We start from the raw sequence: 25,261 nt of genomic DNA on the forward strand, positions 1-25,261 counted from the left end.
GAAGCTACTTTACATTCTTTGGCCAGGCAAAGCCTCTCCTAAAAGGTAAGTGGGAAATGTAAAGGAACACAATCATGTGAAGACTGGGGAACAGAGTTCAGCAAACTTCACTTCTACAACTATACAGGGGGAACATGAATGTGAATGCAAATGAGAACAGGTCTTAAATATCATAAAATGCCTTCCAAAATAGGGTGACTTTCCAATTTTCCTATGTATATTTTCCACACTGAATATGAATCTATTCTTCATCTTTTCTGTTATCTACCTTACTGATTCTAATGAATATAATCATTATAGATGAGAGCTTTCACATAAGTCCATTCTCCTCCCAAATTAACCTAATCACATAATCTCTCTATAAAATTTCCAAGGAACTTCTATGCCAATTCTAGAATTCATGCACAGTGAAAAATAAAATACCAAGATACTTTTGATTATGAGAATTCATGATATAAAGTATGAAAATAAACAATGATATTGTACCAACTGAACACATTGTAATTTGAACATAAAAATGAAAATATTATTTAAATAAAATGCTCCTTTATGTAAATGGGAACTTACTAATATAAAGGTGGTATTTCAAATCAGAAAGATAATTAATTTTTCAGAAAGTACTGTTGCTGTTGAGTAATAGATGCAGAAGGGATGGGGAAAGTGAGACTAAACAAGGGGTTAATCTGATTGAATTACTATATATCTACATATGAAATACTAAGTCAAATGCCTTCAAAAAAATATGCTGGGCACTGTGGCTTTCGCTATAATCCCAGATGTTTAGGAAGCTGAAATCTGAGGATCAAAACTTAAAGCCAGCCCAGGCAGGAAAGTCTGGGACTCCTGTCCAGTTAACCACCAAAAAGCTAGAAGTGGAGCTGTGACTTAAGTGGCAGACCACTAACCTTAAGGAAAAAAAAGCTCAGAAACAGCACCCAGGCCCTGAGTTCAAGCCCCAGGTCCAGCATGCACATGCACACACACACACACACACACACACACACACACACACACACACACACACACACACACGTTCATCATGCACACGCGTGCACACAAATACACACCACACACAAAACACACACAAATTAACATACACTTAAAAATGAATAACAAGAATGTAAAGCAGGTCTTATCCTGGTATGGGTACTAGTGGATGAGCGGGAAGGGGGGTGTAAACAGAGAGAGGGAGAGGCTTAAGAGGATTAAAATTACACTATGTATAGTGTAAAAATGTAATAATGAAGCTTGTTTAGATTTATTTGGGAAGGGAGATGGATTCAATATTACCTTGATCAGACTAATCCCATTCATCTCTTAAAAGAAACCCCCTCTTATAACTAATTGACATTAATTTAAAATGTGGCAAGAAATGAGAAAAAAAATAAATTTGGGAAAAAGCTAAGCTGAAAATTTAAAAATATAAAGAAAAATCTGGTAAATATGTACAGAAAATCTTGGTAGAAAACATAGGAGCATATCATAATGGGCTTGTACAAGCACTTCTAATTTCTTAGAATTGAAGCTGCAAGGAAAAAACTAGTAAAACTAATAAATATGATTTTTAAATCTCCTATATGAAATACTAAAAGCAGCTACAAGTTAAACAAAAGATTGGGAAATTGTTATGCGCGCACGCGCACGCGCACACACGCGCGCGCACACACACACACACACGCACGCGCGCGTGTAGGTCTCACAAAAAAAAAAAAAAACCCTGCTTGCTGCTATATATACGTTAAGTCTAGAAAGCAATAAGCACTCAAGATAAATGAGCAAAAGTAATAAGCTAGAAATTTCCCAGAGAAAATACAGTAGTAATGGTGACACTTTTGCTCCAGGCAGTAAGTGGACTAGATTTACTGAAGAGCAATTACACAATGCCTAACTAGACCAACCTAACACATTTTCATTCCATTGTTGGGTTCACAGAATCTGTCAAAAAAAGTGTCAGGAAAAACAGCAATGAGTATATCTTAAAGGAGGATTTTGCCCTAAAGATGGAATTTCCTTAGGGACAAATGGCTACAACTAACACTAGTTCTTGGGTCTCTGATACTGGGGAAACTGTATCTGAGACTTTGGGGTAAAAAAAAATGGGGCTAAAAGTGTTCTTTAGTCAAAAGTCACCCCCAATCTTTAGCACAAGGTTCCATGAATTCTCTTGAGTAAAAAAAATTTGATTTACAGCCTAATTTGATTTATCCATACAGTTAAGTTTTAATTCAACTAGTTTTCACTTTCAAATTCTTATTTTTTCAAATCTGTGTTCATTTTGACATATGATTATTGCTTTCTCATCTTTTATCCAAGATTTTGCTTGAAGATTATTTTATACTAGTTTTTTAAAATGTACCATTTGAATATCGAATGACTGAAGTCACTGGAATTCCAAACTTGTTTCTCTGTAGTTTGACTTAGGATAAATTTTCTTGTATATTTATCTTTTAAAGTGAGCACATACATGAATATCAAAAAATAATTACATATTTTATATATCAAAAGTCCTCTTAGTCAATCTATAATTCTAATTTCATCGCTAATATCAATGTTTATATAATTACATACATGAATGTTTATGTTAAGCTAAAATAGTCTAAGCTAAAAACAGAAAAAACCTAAGATCATTGGTAGATGATAAAAACCTGCACTTTCACATATTAGTAACAAAAGTCAAGACATATGAAGCAAAAAATAACAATCTATATAAATTATAATACTTTGGATTAAAATAATTTGGATACATGAAGACATAAATCATGTTCACAGAAGGTCAAATTTTTAAAGAGGCCAGCTGAAGAAAATAGACCTATTGACTAAAAGCTATGCCAATCCAAACAAATATTATTGATAGAATTCAATGAGTTTATATTCAGAATTATAAGGAACAGCAAAACCCTAAGTAGAGTCAAGGAAATCAGGAAGAGAAAATCGGTATGAGAAATAGACAAAGAAAAGGACAGGAAGTAGAGGCATCTAGGAGTGATAGTGAATACCTGTAATCTCAGAATTTAGGAGGCTGAGGAAAGAGGCTGCAGCCTGTGGATATAGAGTTCCTCAATAGAATCCTGACACTATAAAAAACAAAGTAAAATTTAAAAAACAGACAATAAAGGTCATTATATTTAAGACTTTCTGAAGGATATCTTAAGTCTTGAGTAGTACTTTCCATAAAAGAAATTACCAGGGGCTGGGAAGGTGGCTCAGTGGTAGAGTGCTTGCCTTGCATGCATAAGGCCCTGGGTGGTAGAGTGCTTGCCTTGCATGCATGAGGCCCTGGGTTCGATTCCTCAGCACCACATACGCAAAAAGAAAAAAAGCTGGAAGTGGTGATGTGGCTCAAGTGGTAGAGTGCTAGCCTTGAGCTTAAGAGCTGAGGGACAGTGCCCAGGCCCAGAGTTCAAGCCCCAGGACCGGACCCAAAAAAAACAAAAAAAAAAAAAAAGAAAAAGAAATTACCAGATTCTGCTGTTTAAAAATTAAAAGTTCTCTTCATCAAAACACATCACTCAAGCTGGGTTCATACCCATATTTCTAGCTACTTTGGAGGATCTCAGTTTGAAGCCAGCTTAGGTAGAAATGTATGCTAGACTTCATCTTCACATACATATATATATACACACATAGACACATATATATGCACACACATACAGAAAGTGAATTGCAAATCAGTAACTCCAATAGAGACTTGAACACAAAAATTTACTAATAATTACCTCATGGTTTCTGATTCTGTTCTCACATCAATAGCCTTTTTTTTTTTAAGCATGAAAAGCTGATACAATCAGAACAACTATTTTTAAAAGTCTATTTGAGGGCTGGGAAGGTGGCTCAGTGGTAGAGCACATGCCTTGCATGCCAGAGGCCCTGGGTTCGATTCCCCAGCACCACATAAGCAAAAAGAAAAAGCTGGAAGTGGCGCTGTGGCTCAAGTGGTAGAGCGCTAGCCTTGAGCTGAAGAGCTGAGGGACAGCACCCAGGCCCAGAGTTCAGGCCCCATGACGGGACATAAAAAAAAAAAAAAAAAAAAAGTCTATTTGAAGGCATCAGAAAGATACCAAGGGAGACAGATCTTGGGCGGGGGGACCCACAGTCCTGTGAGCAGAGAACCTTGCTGAGGTAGCCCCACTTAAAACTATTTTGTTCTTTTTCCTTGGGATGTGCTAGTTCTTGATGTGGAACAAGACACTAAACTGCCACAGAGACAGCAGCTGCTAAGATGCAGAAAAGCCAACAGAGCATTAGGCAACCTCATTAAGATAGAAAGTTGGGAGTTCCAGGATCCCACAGCTTCAGGGTGGGGCTTGATCCTATAAAGATGGGAAGCATTTGCCACCAGAGCACTGCAGAAGAAAAATCAAAAGAAGCCAAGCAGGGAACTAGGAAACTAAAAATAGAGGCTGACAATCCAGCAGAGAAGTGCTGTACGTGTTAGCTTAAAACCTTAAGGGACTACCTCCTGAGGTAGGAAAACCAAAGTTACAAGGAGTCTTGGAAAGGTTACTTAACAGTTTGGTTTCCACTCTCAGAGTAGATTGAGGTGACTGCTAGTCTGCTGCCCTCAAGGATACTGGATGAATTCTTTCTGAAGGGAATTAATTCAAAAGTCCAACATTTTTCTCATGTTCTCCTCTGACACTGTATAAGTAAACCAAACTCCCAAGTAGTCTGAGTATTAGAAATACAAGGCAGTATCTAGGCACATAAGCAGCCGTAGTCCTAGCTCCATATGAGACAGAGATACGGGATCCTGGATTGAGGCCAGCTAGGGCAAAAAGTAAGTTCTCACAACTCCATCTTAAACCAATGCCTAGGCATGGTAACACATGTCTACTATCTAAGCTATAGGAAGGCACAATGCATACACCTGTCATCCCTAGTGACACAGGGAGGCAAAGTAGGAGACCACAGCTCAGGCCAGCCAGAGCATAAACCAAGTCTGTTAACACAAAAGTAACCAATATAGCCAGGGGCTGTGACTCACACCGATAATCCTAGCACGTGACACTCTTATCTCCACTAAATCACCAAAATGGAGCAAGGACTTAAGAGGTAGAGCTCCAGCCCTGAACAAAAAAAGATGAAAGAACCCAGATGCAGAATTCCCCAGAGACTAGCAAGTTATGTAAGCACACACATACATACATACATACATATACATACATACATGTATACACACATACACACATACTAATATCCAATGCAAAGAGGGGGTTGGTAGAATGGCTCAGTGCCTATCCCCAGTAGCCAAAAAAAAAAAAAAAAAAAAAAAAGGCACTGACTTTAAAATAATTATACTCGGGGCTGGGAAGGTGGCTCAGTGATAGAGCGCTGGCCTTGCATGCATGAGGCCCTGGGTTCGATTCCTCAGCATCACATAAGCAAAAAGAAAAAAGCCGGAAGTGGCGCTATGGCTTAAGTGGTAGAGTGCTAGCCTTGAGCTGAAGAGCTAAGGGACAGCGTCCAGGCCCAGAGTTCAGGCCCCACAACCGGACCCAAAAAAAATAATAATAGTAATTTTACTCATTCACATAGAGGAAAAGATACACAATTATATTACCAGCTGTAATACAATTTGTGGGTTTGTTTTTTGACATATTTCTAGTAAGATATGCCAGAACAACTATTTTTAAGTCTAGTTGAAGCTGGGCACTGGCAGTTCCTACCTATAAAATTCTAGCTATTCTGGAGGCTGAGATGATCTGAGCTGAGGATCATAGTTCAAAGCCAGTCTGTGAAGGAAATCAATGAGACTAATTAGCAAGCAAAAAGCCAGAGGTAAAGCTGTGGTTCAAGTGATAGAGCACTAGCCTTAAGTGAAAAAGCTCAGGGAATGGCGACCTAACCCTAAGTTCAAACCCCAGGACACACACACACACACACACACACACACACACACACACACACACACACACGCACGCACGCACGCACACGCACACGCACACACACGCACACGCACAAAAGTATTCGAAAAATAAGGAAATCCACAATCAGCATTAGAGATTATTTTAAAAACACCCAGTCTGAGTAACAGAACAAGGCCAAGAAAAAACAAAAAAGAGCCAGAATGTAGAACACATCTACATCCTGTAAAGGTAGCTTCAGGAGCATTTAACCTAACATTTACAAAAACCTACTCCCCCTAAACTATTTGATTACAAATATTTAAAATATTGAAACCAAGACAAAACAACAACAGCTTTGGCATAACCTGAACAAAAAGAATAGCTAAACTTCAAATTTTCTAGAAATGAAAAGAAAAATTCAAGTGAAAAATTCTCTTAACCTATGGAGACTGAACTCATCCTCATAGCCCACACCAAGCTGTCTCAAGGACTATGGTAAGTGAAATGGAAGCTCTCAGTAGAGTTAAGAGTGAGCATAAAGGTAAAATATACTATCAATGAAAACTAAGTACCAGAAGTGGTGTGTGGCTCAAATGGTAGAGCACTCACCTTGAGCTAAAGAGCACAGGGACAGAGCCCAAGCCCAGAGTTCAAGCCCCACGACCGACAAAAAAAAAAAAAAAAGAAAAGAAAGAAAGAAAACTAAGTACATCCCAAGACATTAAATGGTGCCTTGAAAGATCAAACATAAGAGCATGTAACTTACATTAGCAAAACTCTGAATTTGTATTCTTCCAGACTGGTGGGGCATACCTGTATCAGCTATGTGGGAGGCAAAAAAATGAGCATTGCAAGTTTAAAGCCAGCTTGGGCAAAGGTAGCAAGATCTTACTCAGAACCAGATTTTTTAAATGAAAGAGCTGGAGTATGTCTCAAGAGGTTTATAAGTTTAATCCCTAGTATTAAAAAAAAAGTCCCTAATACTGAAAAAAAAAAGGGGGGGGGGGAATTTAGAGTACCACAAGAGAGAAAAGAATGAACCATGATTTAATTGACTATGAATAAAATTTGCCTCTGATGCTGGGTTTTGGGGAACATGCCTATAACCCAAGTACTGGAGAAGCTAAGGCAAAATGATTATGAGTTCCAGGCCAGCCTGAGCTACATCGTGAGACACTGTCTCAAAAATAAACTATGTCCATGCTAAATATGTACAGAATTTTGTTCTTGTCATTATTCCCTAAACAATATAGAAGAACTATTTACACATTATTTCAACTATACTAGGTATTTAAAAACTATGGGAGGAATTTAAAATATGTATTTGAATATATATTAAATATATATGCTCAGATTTTATATAAATATTATACCATTTTATGTAGAGAATTTGAACATAAATGAACTTTGGTATCTGAGAGAAAATCCTGGAAACAATTCTTAGATATACATTTTCCCTACAATAAAAGTTTAATAAGGCACTGTAAGAGATTAACAAGAATAATAAAATAGAACAATTGTAGCAATACACGGTGGTGTTATGTGAATGCCGTCTTTTTTTAATTCTCTCAAAACACTTTATTGTCCTGTGCTCACTCTTCCAGTGAGGATGCTGAATAACAGAATTTCTATAAGATAAATTAAGTGAATGATGTAGGCATTGCAATGTAGCACTAAGCCACCACATAAGATCTACTTGAACATTACTATACTAGCCAATTCAATAACCAAGACAACTAAGTGACTCATGAGTGGAAATGCTAAACAAAGGTAAGATCACTTCCTGAGCAAGATGGCAAAATACTTGATCATGCTACTCAAAACAATACACATATGAATTTTTTTCTAGGATTTTCTATTTAATATTTTCAAAACACTATTGAATGCAGTAATTGAAACCACAGAAAGCAAAACTGAAGGGGATCTACTTATAACACTCCATTCATGTGAAGTTCAAGAACAGACAAAAACAATCCATAGTAATGGATATAAGAACAGTGACTGCCACAGGCAGGGGATAAGGGTAATTGATTTTAAAGGTGGATAAAGGTGATGGATATGCTGAGTATCTTGATTTGGATTGTGATTACATAGGCATGGCTTCCAAAATACGTAAAGCAGACCAGTTAAGATTTGTGCGCTTTTTTGTTCATAAATCATACTCAAGAAAATATTTTAAAGCCCTCAATACATCAGATTTCTTTTAGTCTTCTCCTTAAAAATTACTTCCTTAAATCAGATCCAGTTTCAACATTTTTTTTCTTATTTACCTGAAGCATACGGTCCCATTTTCTCTTATTTTGTTTTTTGGACTAGTAGATGCTTGAAGCGAAAGAATTTTATTTCCAGGCAGCGTAATTTGCTTTAAAATGGAAGCTATTAAAAAAAAAAAGGAAATGAAAAAAAGCAGAATACAAGAAAGCAATCATGTCATATTAAGAAAAATTCAAGAAAACAGTTAAAATATGTAGAATAATCTAAGAAAATGTCAAGCTCCCACAAAACAATGCTTAAATTCAAACTGGACAATGAATATATTTCCTACAAAAGAAATCATAAAGATTTTCTTATTTTCATTATATGTGGTCTCAAATTGCCTGTCGAATTAGCATCATGATTCACTGAAAAATCAAGTTAAGTTAATGTCTATATTGTTATATTTTAAAAACATATAAAATGATGGGCACTGGTGGCTCATGCCTGAAATCCTAGCTACTCAAGACCCTGAGATCTAAGGATTGTGGTTCAAAACCAGACTGGGCAGGGAAGACTATGAGACTCTTATCTCCAATTAACCATCAGAAAACCAAAAGTGGTGCTGTGGCTCAAATGGTAGAGCGCTAGCCTTGGGCTGAAGAACTGAGGGACGAACAGCACCCAGGACCACAGGTCAAGCCCCATGACGGACAAAAAAAAAAGAGTATGTGTGTATATCTATATCTGTGACACATATTATCTGTATAAAACTGACTTCCTGCCTGGCACCAGTAGCTCACGCCTGTAATCCTAGCTACTCAGGAGGCTGAGATCTGAGGATCGCAGTTCAAAGCAAAGCCAGCCCGGGCAGGAAAGTCTGTGAAACTCTTATCTCCAATAAACCACTCAGAAAACCGGAAGTGGTGCTGTAGCTCAAGTGGTAGAGTACTAGCCTTGAGCTGAAGAGTTGAGCGACAGCACTCAGGCCCCACAACTGACAAAAAAAAAAAAAAAACTGACTTCCAAAGGAAAAAAAGCTACCTTCTAAAAAGAAAGTAAGTTTAAATGGTTAAAAATACTACTTATTTACTAGGTTTTCTTTAAATATAGGATATCATGAGTAGTTTTTTTTGGAGGGGGGTAGTGCGGGGAGGCCAGCCATAGGGCTTGAACTAAGGGCTTAGGCTCTGTCCCTGAACTTCTTTTGTTCAAGGCTAGCGCTCTACCACTTGAGCCACAGTGCCACTTCTGGCCTTTTCTAAGTAACTTATAGGAAATAAAGAGTCTCACGGAGTCTCCTGCCCAGTCTAGCTTCAAACTGCAAATCCTCATTTCTCAGCCTCCTGAGATCTGGCTGAGCAGTGGCTTTAAAAAAAAAAAATGATTTGGGCTGGGAAGGTGGCTCAGTGGTAGAGTGCTTGCCTTGCATGCATGAGGCCCTGGGTTTGATTCCTCAGCACCACATAAGCAGGAAAAAAAGGCTGGAAGTGGCGCTGTGGCTCAAGTGGTAGAGTGCTAGCCTTGAGCTGAAGAGCTGAGGGACAGCGCCCAGACCCAGAGTTCAGGCCCCACGACTAGACCCAAAAAAAAAAAAAAAAAAGATTTATTTAGGGTTAGACTTCTCATAGCCCTAAAAAGTATTTATATATGTACAAAAAATTTAGTAAATAGTCCTTCCAGACCTCTCTTAAGCACAAATTAAAATACCCAATCGCTTTGCTATTAATACAACAAACTTGGGTAAAACTCTACTATGTTCCAAACCTAGTGGAAGTAGAATGATAGCATGGGTTAAGCATGCACATGAAGAAAACTTACTAGTAGGCATTATGGTGTTTATTGGCATCTTCTTCTGTCCTGGTTTCTGAATGGTCAATGCTGTGGGATGGGAAATTTTGGTCACTTGTTTATTTGCAAGGCTTCCGGAAGGCTGCTGGACTACCTAAAACCATGAAATCAATCAGTACTGTTATTTAAAAAAAAAAAAAAAAAAAAAAACCTGTTTTAGGAAAATGTAGGTGAGCACTCATCTACCTATCAATACCTTTATTTTACCGTAACAAAAATGCTTACTTTAAGTTTGTATATAGCAAAATTATCTTGTTCAAAATGAAAAAAATCTATCTCACATATACTTTCAGAGCAGAACTGAAATTTACAGAACTCTCCACAGAGACTATATTTTTAGTTTTTAACATCATGGAAAATTTCAAAACTGTATATATACAGGATTAAATGAAACCATATATACCATTACCCAGATTAAAGTGAGTAATTCCAGGATAGTCATGTTTCCTCTATTCCTATAACCACTTCTCTGTCATTCCCACTTATTTTAAACAAATCCTGGATATATTTTTGTATCCATAAACATTTCAAAATACACTTTTTTTTTTTTTTTTTGGTCGTGGGGATTGGAAGCTGTCCCTCAGCTCTTCAGCTCAAGGCTAGTGCTGTACCACTTGAGCCAAAGCGCCACTTCTGGTTTTCTGAGTGGTTTATTGGAGGTAAGAGTCTCAAGGACTTTCCTGCCCGGTCTGGCTCTGGCTTTGAACCTCGATCCTCAGATCTCAGCTTCCTGAGTAGCTAGGATTAAAGAGGTGAGCCACCAGCGCCCAGCTCAAAATACATTTCTAAAAGAACATTTTGGAACTGTTTTTTAAAAATATCCTAAAACAGGGCTGGGAAGGTAGCTCAGTGGTAGAGCGCTTGCCTTGCATGCCTGAGGCCCTGGGTTCGATTCCTCAGCACCACATAAGTAAAAAGAAAAAAAAAAGCTGGAAGTGGTGCTGTGGCTCAAGTGGTAGAGCGCTACTTGAGCTGAAGAGCTGAGGGACAGCGCCCAGGCCCAGAGTTCAGGCAACATAACCGGACCCCCCCCCCCCAAAAAAAAAAAAGTATCCTAAAACCTTCAGAAAGTAACCAAAGCTAAAGGCAGTCTCCAGGGTAAGTTCAAGAAATCCAGTAAAGGTTAGGGACTAAAAAAAAAGAAATCAGCTGAGTACTGGTGACTCAATGCTCTTATCTAATCAGAAGGCTAACAAAAAGTTATCATTTACATAATAATCCTCTCCAAGGGCTGGGAAGGTGGCTCAGTGGTAGAGTGCTTGCCTTGCATGCATGAGGCCCTGTGTTCGATTCCTCAGCACCACATAAGCAGAAAAAAAAAGCCAGAAGTGGTACTGTGGCTCAAGTGGTAGAGCGCCAGCCTTGAGCTGAAGAGCTGAGGGACAGCACCCAGTCCCAGAGTTCAGGCCCACGACCGGACCCAAAAAAAAAAAATCATAATCCTCCCCAAAATATTTAACCAAAATTTAACCCTGAAGGTACCAAATTACAAAACAATAAAGAAAGAGTTTGGGTACTAGAAACACTGCAATATATTGAAAAACCATAAAGAGATGGAAGACTTTTATACATTAAAAGAGCCAAAGAGTAATACACAGAAACAGGATCAAGGGTTGAGGGCATAGTTCAAGTGATACAGCCTTACCTAGAAAGGTAAAGACCCTGAGTTGAACCCTCTGCCCCCACCAAAATAAATAAATAAAATAAAGGAAAAAGAAATAAGATCAGGGGGAAAAAGCACTAAAAGAATATTATGTATGGGTGGGAAATACTGTAGCAATATTAATAATGACCCATGTATGAAAATTTGAGGGTGTTACAGTCACAATTTTTGCAACTAACTTTCAAAAGATTCAGCAAAAATTGTATAGGTGCTTGTACATGTGATTACAATGGAAGAAAGCAAAATCAGGCAAAAAATCTGGTAAAGAGTGTGCAGTCTTACCAGTCTCTTAACTAGGCTTGCTAGTTTTCTAAACATTTGAAATTTTCTGAATTGCAAGTAAATGAGAAAGAAATGAAATGTTACTCACTAGCTGCTTGACTTTAACTGCCTGTGGAATACCAGTAGGTTGTGAAAGGAGAGGTCCTGGAGGGGCAAGTTTGATTTGAACTGGGGCACCAATGACAGGCTTATCAGGTGTGGTCCCAGCAGAAGTAACAACAGGTTTCACAGATGGAAGACAAAATGCTGCAGCTGAAGTTTCTCCAAAAGTCACAGATGGGAGAGCCAATGTTACTGCTGCACCTGAGACAACTGGCTTCTCAGGCTGAAGAGAGACTGATGTTACTGTATTTGGTATGGGTGTCACAAGTGGTTTTGAAGTTTGAAACAAAACAGTTCCAGCTGTTGATCCTACCGTGACAGCAGCTGGACCTACAGAACGGACTGTCACCACCCCAGCTTTTGTTCCTCCTGGACCAGCAAGTGGATTCAGAGTTTGCACAGACACAGTTCCAGGTACTGTTGCTCCAGAAACAACGATGGGCTGTTCAGATTGGACTGAGGATACTGTAGTTGTCACCACAGGAGAAGTTGTTGCTGCTGTAGTACAGGTAGGAATGACAACCTCACCAGAAGTCTGCTGAATACACTGCTCAATAAAGCTCCGGGAGTTAGGCAGAAGCTGTCGTAAGGGAACTACACTTTTCTAAGAGGAAAAGAAAACACTGATATAAAATAGGTGCATAATAAAATGTTTTATTTCTTTACAACTTACAGAAAGTAGAACATTTAAATATTTCAGTCGAAAAATGCTTTTATTCTATGCTACCACAATCTAAGATATTATCAATTTCTAGCCCAAAAAGGTTTTTCAATATGAAATTTGCTATTTCAACATTAACTTTATTTTGAATACCTCAATAAACACTTTTTTAATAAACTTTGTATTATACTTCTCTATATTCATCTAAACTCCATAATATATAACATAGGAGGTCTTTTGCCAATAACTATAGGAAGTTTATACACAAAGAGAAGGATCAGATCTAAAATAATATCCTCAAATAAGCTAGCATATTTTCTGATTAGATCTTAAGTCAGTGTCTATCTTCATATCCTGATGAAATACAAGTTCAAATGAAACACTAGTAGGTTTGGAGTTTTCATCCCTAGAGTTCTTGTTTTGTATTTTCTTTTAAAGACATTAAAAAAAAGATATTTGGTAGGTTAACTTCATCCACTATTTGGAAAGATTGTTGTGACACTTAAATTCAGATTGCCTATAAAGCTTATGTCTATAAAACATAAAAAAATGTTCTCGGGGTTGGGATTTAGCTCAGTAGAAGAATGCTTGCCTGGTGAGTGCAAGGCCCTGAGTTTGGTCCTCAGCTCTGGGAGAAAAAAAATTTTTTTTTCTTAAGAAAAAATAAAATGAAATTACTTAAGAAGTAAGAACCCATCTTTACAATAAAATAACATTTTAAAAATACCAAAAAACCAGCATGCACCCATAATCCTAGCTACTCAGGAGGCTGAAATTAAGGATCAAGGCTCAAAGCCAGCCTGGGCAACAAAGCCTGTGAGACACTTATCTCCAATTAGCCACCGAAAAACCAAAAGTAAAGCTGCGGCTCAAGTAGTAGACTGCTGCTACACTTGGGGCAAAGAAGCTTAGAAACAAGACTTGAAGTCAAGGATCCAGACCAGCACAAGGCAGAAAACAAACTGCTTTGGACATTCATGGGGAAAAAAAATATAGGTTTAAACTTGAAATCTAGAGTGTATCTGCAGGGAAACAAAATGGAAAAGATGTTTTAAAAATTGAATATAAAATAGACAATGTGATTGTCTTGATTACTTGGCTAAAGTTAAAATGCAGAATCCCAAATCCCCATGTAACATCAATACCTATTTTGTAAACTTTCAGGAATGAGGAATTTTTTTTGACTCAAGGAAAAAAGAAAACTCTGATTACCAGGTCCTTAGAAAACAAGACACAAAGTAGAAATACATTATAGTAATATTTTGTAACTTTAAAGCAAGGTTATCTAGGAAGGAGATTCAGATACCTGAGTTTGATCAAGAGTCAGCCAATTCAAATGGAAAGTACTAATACCTATTATCAAAGAGTGATAGGACAATTAAAGGCAAAGAATGGATAGAGCAAAACGTCTGTTCTGTTTGGATCTTCAGTATCCTTCAAAGATTTATGAATTGGACAACTGGTTCTTAGTGATACTACTGGAAATTTTAAGAGGTAAAGACTGCTCTTTGGATCATTGGGTCTGGTCTTAAAAAGAATTATGAGATCCTGGTCTCTTCTTTCTCCTCTTTTAATTCCCAGGTGTGTCATGAACAGCATAATGCTTTGACACAGGCAAACCAATCAAGGATCAGAACCTCCAAAACAATTAGACAAATAAGCCTTTTCTTTTTAATAGTTTATTATCTAAAGCTGGGTATGAATGACATAAGGCTTAATCCCAGAATTCTAGAAGATGAGCCAGGAACAGGAGTTCAAGGCTACCCTGGATAACAGGAAACCTGTCTCAAAAAAACAAAATGAAAACAAGTTTATCATCTTGAAGTATTTGTCATAGTTATGGAAAGCTAACTAAAACAGGTGTTCACATACTAGACAGTCTAATTTTCTTCTTCATCCCTCATAGTATATACAATGAGTACAAAATAAAAATTCAAGAGTTTTATCATTGATAAGTACCTAGAGATGAAGAATCTTGCAACAGAAAAGACTCTACAAGAAATGCCTCAACTTTCTCAATAAAGGACACAGCATCAGGTAAAGGGTATGAGTTATTTCACATTTTTTTTGGGTCCGGTCGTGGGGCCTGAACTCTGTCCCTCAGCTCTTCAGCTCAAGGCTAGCACTCTACCACTTGAGCCACAGCGCCACTCTGGCTTTTTTTTCTGCTTATGTGGTGCTGAGGAATCGAACCCAGGGCCTCATGCATGCAAAGCAAGCGCTCTACCAGTGAGCCACCTTCCCAGCCCAGTTATTTCACATTTTAAGAGAAATCTACTCAATGCTAGCTATGGACTCTGAAAATACAAAGGTCAAATCTCTTCCATGTATTTGTGGGCTAAAAAAAGTATGAGGGGCCCACAATCAGACCCAATAGAAAAAAAAAAAAAAACATATAAGGAACACTTTAATTTCTTTTTAACTTTTAAGAATCTAAGTGAACTTTTTTAGTTTGCCAAAACAAGATTTTGTTATCAGTTACTATTCTCCAGCAAATTCTATTTACTCCAGTAAACAACAGAGAAGAGAATGCCCAATAATATACATTTATTTTAAAAAAGTATAACCATCCTATCGAATGTAACACTATATACTTTACTGTTCTCTTCAGAGAATATGTGTCGAAAGACAATATTTAAGACCCTATCCCTATATTCTCTCCTTTCTTTCACATTCTCTTCAAACACACACACACACACACACACACACACACACACACACACACACACACACAGAGAAAGATACACACAGACAGACAGAAAGACAGACAGACACACACACACACACAGAAAGACAGATACACACAGACAGAAAGACAGACAGACACACACACACACACACACACACACACACTCTCACACACACACACACACACACACACACACAAAGCATCTTTGAATATATCCCTCTATAGGTATAACCAATGACACCAAGTTATTCTCATGGAGATGTTATTCCAGTTTTCTCAAAATGTTCTAATAAAAACAATACTATGAATGCTTTACAATTTCAAAAATACTAAAGTTCTATCATATTATTAATATCTACACACTGAATGACTGTCACACTAATATATTCAGGTCTTAAATAATTTTAAAGAAACCTAACCAAACAATTTCTTCAAAAATATATGTAAGTACCTTAAGAAAAGGAACAAGGTGAGGCTGAGGTGAAGACTTGAGTTCAACATATAGTTTCCTAGTAAATTCTTCGGCTTCAATTTTTGCATCCTAAGAAATGGGAGAGAAAAAAAAAAAGCACATTTATGTCTACAAATATTTTAAACAAGGCAAAGCCAAGGAGTTTGGGGCCAGTCTGAACAGCACAGCAAGACCCTATTTCTGTTTCTTTATTTTTTTCTTTTTGGTTGGTATGGGGTTTGATCACAGGGCCTCCCTCTCTTGCCCAGGTTTTTGTCCAAGGCTGCAACTCTACCACTTGAGCCACACTTCTACTTCCAACTTTTTGCAAGTTAATAATAAAGACAAGAGTCTGTCAGATTTGTCATAAGGAGGCATTTTCATGCCACCAGAGAAATAAGTACAAATAATGGGGATGTTTAGTTACAGAACATACAATAAAGGTTTAATTATTTCAAGGAATGAGATAAGAAAGGGATCTCAATGAGTTAAACCAACTTAACAGACCCATATCAAACATCGAAATAGACAGCAATACAGGACCTCCCATCTAAGAAAAGCCCAGGACCAGATGGATTTACAGCAGAATTCTACAAGGCCTTCAAAGCAGAACTCACACCAATACTCCTCCAACTCTTCAATAGAATTGAAAAAGAAAGTTCACTACAAAGCTTTCTACAAAGCCATCGTAACCTTCATCCCAAAACCAGGCAGGGACTCAAAGATAAACATCGATGCAAAACTTCTCAACAAAATTTTGGCCACCCATCTTCAACAATTCATAAATAAATCATACACCACAATCAAACAGGATTCATTACAGGGATGCAAAGCTGGTTCAATATACACAAATCAATTAATATAATTCATCACATTAACAAGAGCAAGGATAAGAACCACATGGTTATCTCAATAGATGCAGAAAAAGCATTTTACAAGATCCAACACCCCTTTATGATGAAGGCTCTGAAAAAACTAGGAATCCATGGAACATTCCTCAATACAATAAAGGCTGAGTATGACAACCATACAGCCAGCATTATACTTAATGGCAAAAAACTAAAGCCATTTCCTGTAAACTCAGGAACGACACAAGGATGTTCACTCTCTCCACTTCTCTTCAATTTAGTATCAGAATGCCTAGCTATAGCAATAAGTTGAAAACATAAAGGGGATCCAAATAAGGAAAGCTGAAGTAAAACTCTCCCTCTCTGCAGATGATATGATCTTGTATAAATCCCATGGACTCCACTCCCAAATTACTCAAGCTGATTTGAAACTTTGGCAAAGCAGCAGGATATAAAATTAACCCTCAAAAATCAATGGCTTGTTATTAGAGTTCTTGATTATAGCCATTCTAACTGGGGTGAGGTGGTATCTCAATGTTGTTTTGATTTGCATTTCTTTTATGGCTAGAGAGGTTGAGCATTTCTTCATGTGTCTATTGGCCATCCTTCTTTCCTCTTCAGAGAAGTTTCTCTTTAAGTCTTTAGCCCACTTATTTATTGGGCAGTTGTTTCTTTGAAGATTTGTGGTTGGGGGATTTAATTTTTTGAGTTCCAGGTATATTTTAGATATGAGACCTTGTCTGTTGTATGGCTAGTGAAGATCTTCTCCCAATCTGTGGGCTTTCGATTGATCTTGCTAGCTATGTCCTTTGCCATGCAGAAGCTCTGCAATTTCATGCAATCCCATTTGTCCAACCTTACTTTGATTTCTTGTGTTTCTGGGTCTCTATTAAGAAAATTTTGGCCTGTGCCAAGGAGTCCTAGGGTTTCTCCTATTCCATCCTGTAATGTTTTCAGGGTGTCTGCTTTGACTCCGAGGTCTTTGATCCATTTGGAGTTGATTCTGGTGCAGGGTGATATATAAGGATCTAGCTTTAGTTTTCTACAAGTAGTTAACCAATTTGGCCAGCACCATTTACTGAAGAGGCTGTCTTTCTTCCATTCTACTTTTTTAGCTCCCTTATTGAAGATTAGATGGCTATAACAACAAATGCTGGAGGGGATGTGGACAGAAGAGAACCTTACTGCATTGTTGGTGGGAGTGTAAACTTGTTCAACCACTTTTGAAAGTAGTATGGAGGTTCCTCAAAAGACTCCACATAGGGGCTGGGAAGGTGGCTCAGTGGTAGAGCGCTTGCCTTTCATGCATGAGGCCCTGGGTTCGATTCCTCAGCACCACATAAGCAAAAAGAAAAAAGCCAGAAGTGGCACTGTGGCTCAAGTGGTAGAGCGCTAGCCTTGAGCTGAAGAGCTGAGGGACAGTGCCCAGGCCCAGAGTTCAGGACCCATGACCGGACCCAAAAAAAAAAAAAAAAAAAAAAAAAGACTCCACATAGAGCTCCCCTATGACCCAACAATCCCACTTTTGGGCATTTACCCAAATGATCACAAACAAGATCATACTAAAGCTACCAGCACGATTATGTTTATTGCAGCATTATTTACCATAGCTAAGATGTGGAACCAATCCAGATGCCCCTCAGATAAATGGATCAAGAAAATGTGAGATTTATATATACAATGGAATTCTATGACTCCATCAGAAAGAATGTCATTGCCCCATTTGTTAGGAAATGGAAAGACTTGGAAAAAATTATATTAAGTAAGCCAGGCCCAAAGAAACATAGGTCCCATGGTTTCCCTTATTTGCAATAACTAGTATATGTCTGAGTCAAGCAGAAAAGGTCAGATAAATTGATGTTAGGGGAATGAACCCCAAGATAAGTATTCAAAATTTTTTTTGTTTTTTTTTCATGCGATTGTTTCTAAGACATTTATAAGATGATTTTTTTGTTGATTTGTATGTCCCTCCCCCTACCGTATAACCCCTGCTTTTACTGTATTTGATGTCAGTATAATTTGAGGAGGGGAAGGGAAAAAATAAATCGTTTAAATAGGGATACAGGTGGACCCATTGCAACAATGAGATGTACTAGTCATTATGTTGAAAAGGAACTTTACAACTTTAGTGTGGGGGTGGGGAGAGGACTGGGTGGGAGTAGGGGAGAGTATACGAAGGGATGGGAAGGGGCAACAAAGAAGGAGGCTACAATGCTTGATAAGCAATGTACTCATTATCTTGTCCATGTAATTGTAACCCCTCTGTACAGTATTTTCACAATAATGAAAAAAAAGAAAAAAAAAGAAGAAATACTAAAATGAGAGATGATTAAAAAAAAACAATTAAGGGGTAGGGGTAATTGTGGAGGGGGGAGGGAAGGGATGGTAGGGGGAAAGGAGGAGGTAACAATGCTTGATAGGAAATGTACTCATTACCTTGCTCATGTATGTAACTGTAACCCCTCTATATAATATTTTTACAATAAAAAAAGGTTAAAAAAAGAAAGGTATCTCAGTAAGCAAATTGAGAGAAAAGCTGACTAGCTAAATAATGCTACATTCTTTTTTTTTTTTTTTTTTTTTTGCCAGTATTGCGACTTGAACTCTAGGCCTGGGCACTGTCTTTGGGTTACTTTTCCTCAAGGCTAGCACTCTACCACTTAAGCCACAGTGCCACTTCCAGCTTTTTCTGTGATTAATTGGAGATAAGAGTCTCACAGACTTTCCTACCAGGATGGCTTCAAAACATGATCCTCAGATCTCAACCACCTGAGTAGCTAGGATTATAGGCATAAGCCACCAGTGCCCAAAAGTAATACTACATTTTTATAGTCGGTTTAAAACAATTACCAATATATCCACAAGAATCACAAATTACTTTTCTTTTTCTTTTTTTTGGCAGTTGTGGGGCTTGAACTCTGGGCCTGGGCGCTGTCCCTCAGCTCTTCAGCTCAAGGCAAGCACTCTACCGCTTGAGTTACAATGCCATGTCTAGTTTTCTAGTGATTTATTGGAGATAAGAGTCTCACAGACTTTCCTGCCTGGGCTGGCTTTGAACCATGATCCTCAGATCTCAGCCTCCTGAGTAGCTAGGATTACAGGCGTGAGCTACCAGCGCCCAGCAAGAGTCATAAATTTCTTAGGGTAGAGAATTAAAAGTTGTTTGCTTTGAAAACTTTTCTTAAAATTTATTTAATGACTGACTTTAAGTTGTATTTTTAGAATACTATTTCAAATTCATAATATCAGTTTCAAAAAACTGAAGATGCTTGACTCTACTATTTTATACTATAGGCATTTAAGGAGTCTGTGGCGTCTAAATTATTTTCACACTAAGAGGTTTGGAAGGTAAAGGAAAGACTTTTTTACTGTGCTGAAGTTTGTAGTTATGATATAAAAGCAACAGCAAATAAAACAACTAGTAAGAAGACAAAAGCAAAGAGAAACAGTCATTACTGTGCTTCACACTGCTATGCACTTATAGTTAAAAAGGAAATAGTGCTCATTCCCCTCCCCACGATATAACCCCTGCTTTCATTGTATTTGATGTTGGTATAATTTGTGGAGGGGAAGGGCAAAAACAAATCGTTTAAATAGGGATACAGGTGGACCCACTGCAACAATGAGATGTACAAGTCGTTATGTTGAAAAATTAACTTTACAACTTTGACTGGGGGGCAGGGAATATTGGGGGGAGAAGGGAGAGAAATGGGAGGGGCAGGATATGGGAAGGGATAGGAAGGGGAAACAAAGGAGGAAGCAACAATGCTTGATAAGAAATGTACTCATTATCTTGCCCATGTAATTGTAACTCCTCTGTATGGTATTTTCATAATAAAAAATTTTTTAAAAAGAAAATAGTGCTAATATCACTAATGTGTACCTTTGGTACACATCTAATACTATATGTAACAAAATGGGTACCACACATAAAGCATTTCCATTTCAAACCAAAAAACAGATGTTCAAGGAAAAATGCTTTTTGACTGAGTTGCTAGGTAAATTAGCTGCTGCTTTTAATTTTTATTGGAAAGAATAACAAAGCAACTGTGGTCATTCAGACTCAGAGATGTGGTACATACTTTCTCAAATGTTTGTAGGGAAAACAAGTGATAGCAATTTTGGAAAATTTTAGAACTACTTCTCTGAATCTGATGGTTTCTCAGACTTACAGAATTTTCTGTATAATACATAGTGAAATTTGTGAATGTGATTTTTTTTCAAGGAGAATATGTGAAAGCATTTGGAAAATCTGAATAATTCAATAAGGCAGTATCTTCCAAGTGACCAATGAGCAATATGGATTCTCACAAAGCTTTTATAGTAGTAACTTTTATAGTAGTAACTTACCAAAAGTTCTTCCACTAGCTTCTTCACATTCTGCCCCATATCTGGAGAGTGAGATCCACTACATGCTAGTTTTATTAACATTGCAAGGAAGTTTTTACATTTCTTCACATTTTCTATCATTGCCTAAACATAGAAATATAATCACAAATGTTAAATAGCAAGAAGGATTCAAGAACACTAGCAAGGGACTATATTTATATAAGGTAAAAGTTAAATGCTTACTGGAGAAAGAGTAATCTGAGTAGTTGTTGAGTTCTCTGCTTTGAGACTGGGCTCATTTGAAGGGGTAGATGATACTCCCAAACTTGATGGCTTCAGGGTGGTTATAGCATTTACCAGATTTGCAGGATTAACTGTGACAACATTGGTAGGCACAGCGACAGACTAAAATAAAGTTAGTACATATTTAAATATGTATTCCTATGGTACATTAATGGGCATCTTACCTCTTTGCTATGATAGTCTACAGCAATGTCATACAGAACCCTCAACTCTAGGAGATCATTCACACTTACCTACTTTTCACTGACAACTTCTGCAATATTGATTACAAACAATTTACTTAATTTTCCTAATCCTCTTAATATTGCTTGCAAAAATCGAGGACAGCAGTGGGACTTACTATCCTAGGGTTGTGTTAGAAAAACAGTGTCACATGTGCAAGTCTTCAAGAGTATTATTAGCAGTCTCTAAAGAATGGACTACACTGCTATGTCCTACTTTAAATAGAAAGCAAAGTGATCAACCGATTAACTTATATTCAGATAGACTGATTTTCTGTAGACTCTTAGAGTAAGCATAAAGAATATTACAAAAAGGAGTTATGTTATATTCACACTGAAAAGAATTTCATCTAGTTTATTCACCTATTATCAAAATGAGATGTGATTCTAGCACCACCTGCAGAACAAAAAGATTAGTACTGCAAATTACCAAACTCTTATCCCAAAAATAAAATATTAAAGTTACAAGACTTAAGAAAAGTTTGAGGTTATAAAAGAGAAAAGAATACTAGTCACAATTCACATAGAAAACTAAACATTAGCATTTCATTTTAATTTAAATGCTGTCATTCTACGTGAACATAGAAAGGTCAGGCAGTTATCAAAACAATTTCTTTCTGTAACAAAGTAAGTCACCAAAATTTCACTTTAGAATATATACATATATATTAAACAAAATGTTAAGAGTAAAAAATGAGAAAGAATTAGCACATTTTTATTAAACACAGAGAAAGTCTCAAAGACAACATTGAAAACCAAGTCACAATAATCACAAGACACTGTTGGAAATGAACTTTACAACTTGGAGAAGGGGGGGGCAGGGATTAGGGTGGGAATGTAGGAGAAAATGAGGGAGGGAGTAACAATATTCAACAAGAAATGTACTCATTACCTTATGTAACTATACCCCTCTGTATATCCCCTCTGTATATCACCCTTACCCCACTGTTTATCACCCTTACAATAAAATAAAAAAAGAAAATGAAGTTCCATTTCTACTACTATCCTTAGACATGTTCTCCAGAGATAACTACTGTGCAGTTTTTGGTGCCTCTTAAGATATTTTCTAGCAAACTTTGAGGTTTGTATACAGTAAGATTTTACTCCAGAGGCTTTTTTTTTTTTTTTTTTTTTTTGCCAGTCCTGGGGCTTGAACTCTGGGCCTGGGCACTGTCCTTGGGTGACTTTTGCTCAAGGCTAGCACTCTACCATTTAAGCCACAGTGCCACTCCCAGCTTTTTCTGTCATTAATGGGAGATAAAGAGTCTCACAGACTTTCCTTCCCAGGCTGGCCTCAAAACATGATCCTCAGAGCTCAGCCTCCTAAGATATAATCAGACATAAATTCTGTATAACACTGTATTTATGTCAATGTAAACTAGAACTGAGCTATGATTGTGAAGGCCTTCAATGCCTGATGGCAGGGGCACCTCAGGGGTATACCATCCCCTGATCTTATGACACAAAGTAAAGCCCAATCAAATGCAATTATGGAAAGTGTCCTATTTTTCATGAGCAGGATTAAGTATTTATGACATTATTTTACATGATAATATATTTATCATTTCTCCATACCGTAATTTGGGTCTTAATGTGTCCATGTGCTTCAAAAGTCCATGTGCTAGGGAAAGGAGATATGACACAAGCACTAGTGCACTGGTCTTGAGTAAAAAAGCATAAGATCTTGAGTTCAAGTTCAAGTAGCAGCACAAAAAATGTCCTTGTGGCTGGGAAAGTGGCTCAGTGGTAGAGCGCTTGCCTTACATGCCTGAGGCCCTGGGTTCCATTCCTCAGCACCACATAAGCAAAAAGAAAAAAGCCGGAAGTGGCGCTGTGGCTCAAGTGGTAGAGCGCTAGCCTTGAGCTGAAGAGCTAAGGGACAGTGACCAGGCCCAGAGTTCAGGACCCACGACCAGACCAAAAAAAAAATGTCCTTGTGCAGGCTAGGAAGGTGGCTCAGTGGTAGAGTGCTTGCCTTGCATGAGGCCCTGAGTTCAATTCCTCAACACCACATCATCCACATCATAAGCAGAAAAGGCCAGAAGTGGTGCTGTGGCTCAAGTGGTAGAGTGCTAGCCTTGAGCTGAAGAGCTGAGGACAGCACCCAGGCCCAGAGTTCAAGCCCCACGACCACAAAAAAAAAAAAACGTCCTTGTGCTAATTGGTCCCCGGCCCATAACATCATTGGGAGGTGATGGAACCTTAAAGAGGTGGAGACTGGTAGAAAACTTCCCATCACTGGGAGCATGCCTTTGAAGAACATACTAGGATTAAAGCACTTCCTTTATCCTCAATGGCTTTCTGGTATGCAGCAAATTGCCCTCCATCACATACTTCCCTATAATGTACTGTGCCAATCAATATGTCATGGTATGAAACCTACAAAACCTTAGCCAAAATAAATCTTTCTTCTTTTTAAATTTATTTCTCTCGGGCATTATAAGTAGTAGAAAGCTCTAACATTATAATATAAATCTAGCCTTTATAATGCTTTCTAATATAGCTACTATCTATACCTTACCAGAGGTATGTGCCTTCAATGCCAAATTCACTTTGTAAAGAACAATGGAGAGATATAGAATAATAGTGTTCCCACTGCCGAATTAGATGGACCCTCTTAAATGCAATCGTAACTCTTAAACTCAATATTCTAGACTTGTCAATGGTCTTACCAACACAATGCAGTGCACTGATTAAGCATGTGTAATGAAGAAGAAAAGGGATGTTATATGTAATGAATCTAAAAATCAGTTGTAATACTTTGTAGATCAAACTATGTTTCAAGGAGATTAATTTTCTGCACCTGTCTAAAATTACTTTAGATTTGTTCATATTCAGTTAGAAATACCAATTCTAAATGAAATCATTTGTACATTTACATTCAAATCTACAGTGGGTCTACCTAAATCTTCATTATTAAATGTAACAGTGAACACAAAGATTTCAAACTAGTTCTTATGTTATATTTAATAGAGTAGGCCATGTTTCAAGCCATTTTAAACCAATATTGATACTTACTGGTAATACTAATTGATACTATATTGATAATAAAAACTTGCAAATTTCTTAAAAGACTTTTCCAGGTCAAACAAGGGGGCCTATCTTATTCTCATTTCCAAATTCTTAGTCCTTATTTCCAACTGAGATGCTGTATGCCTCATAGTGAACAAAGAATATTATTAACTTCATTCTTTTGGTAAGTTCTATTGTTCTAGACTACACTAAGAACACCCCAGAGCATGATGAGCTACAAATTGCTTCCTACACCTATTGAAGCAAAAACATCAAGTCCAAGTCTTGTTCCAGTAACAGTTCACAACTTGGTAAGTATCACCACGGTTCACTCAACTGTTCTCTTCAACATCACATAATGAGCAACTTATGTATCTGGTAGGAAATAGCTAAAAAAATAAAGATGAGAGAACAACTGGTATATACATAGCCACATAGAAGCCATAACTTACTTGTACTGAGGAAGAGTTCAGAACAGTAGTTGTCACAGTAGTTCCTATCTGTGCCACTTTTTTGATAGGTGCCACTGCCACATTCTTGATTAATTGTGAACTAGAATTCTTGGGAGGAATGAAGAGAAAATTTGTTGCTATTAGTCAAAGCTTTTAATACATATTCTATACTAAAAGCTTAACTAGTCAGTTGGTTAGTTGATACTCACTTCCCATTTCATAGGAAGTAATTCACTGAAACCTATTTTGTTTATCCAAAAAATTTCCAACTAAATAATTAGAGAGTATGACTTAATCTTGACTTTGGTTTGTAAATAAAAAAAAAAAGACAAAAGACCCAGAGATTATTACATTTAAC

At 37.4% G+C, this 25,261-nt stretch overlaps 1 protein-coding gene across 2 annotated transcripts in view; it reads right to left on the reverse strand.

Annotated features, from left to right (window-relative positions):
* Positions 1–25,261, reverse strand: part of Taf4b (TATA-box binding protein associated factor 4b) — a 96,517-nt gene that overhangs the window by 61,561 nt on the left and 9,695 nt on the right. Inside the window, exons 3-9 of one of the 2 annotated variants that reach the window (XM_070028654.1) lie at positions 24,904–25,011; positions 21,159–21,320; positions 20,937–21,059; positions 15,739–15,828; positions 12,251–12,541; positions 9,861–9,984; positions 8,117–8,222 (exon numbers count right to left, since the gene is read on the reverse strand). In XM_070028654.1, the coding sequence (XP_069884755.1) occupies positions 8,117–8,222; positions 9,861–9,984; positions 12,251–12,541; positions 15,739–15,828; positions 20,937–21,059; positions 21,159–21,320; positions 24,904–25,011 (1,004 nt within the window). Of the gene's footprint in view, positions 1–8,116; positions 8,223–9,860; positions 9,985–11,923; positions 12,542–15,738; positions 15,829–20,936; positions 21,060–21,158; positions 21,321–24,903; positions 25,012–25,261 lie in introns of both variants that reach the window. The other variant, XM_070028653.1, reaches the window with a different exon arrangement.

Source organism: Dipodomys merriami, unplaced genomic scaffold, assembly GCF_024711535.1.
Source record: "Dipodomys merriami isolate MVZ:Mamm:240054 unplaced genomic scaffold, mDipMer1.0.p SCAF_2, whole genome shotgun sequence".
Lineage (NCBI taxonomy): Eukaryota > Metazoa > Chordata > Mammalia > Rodentia > Heteromyidae > Dipodomys > Dipodomys merriami.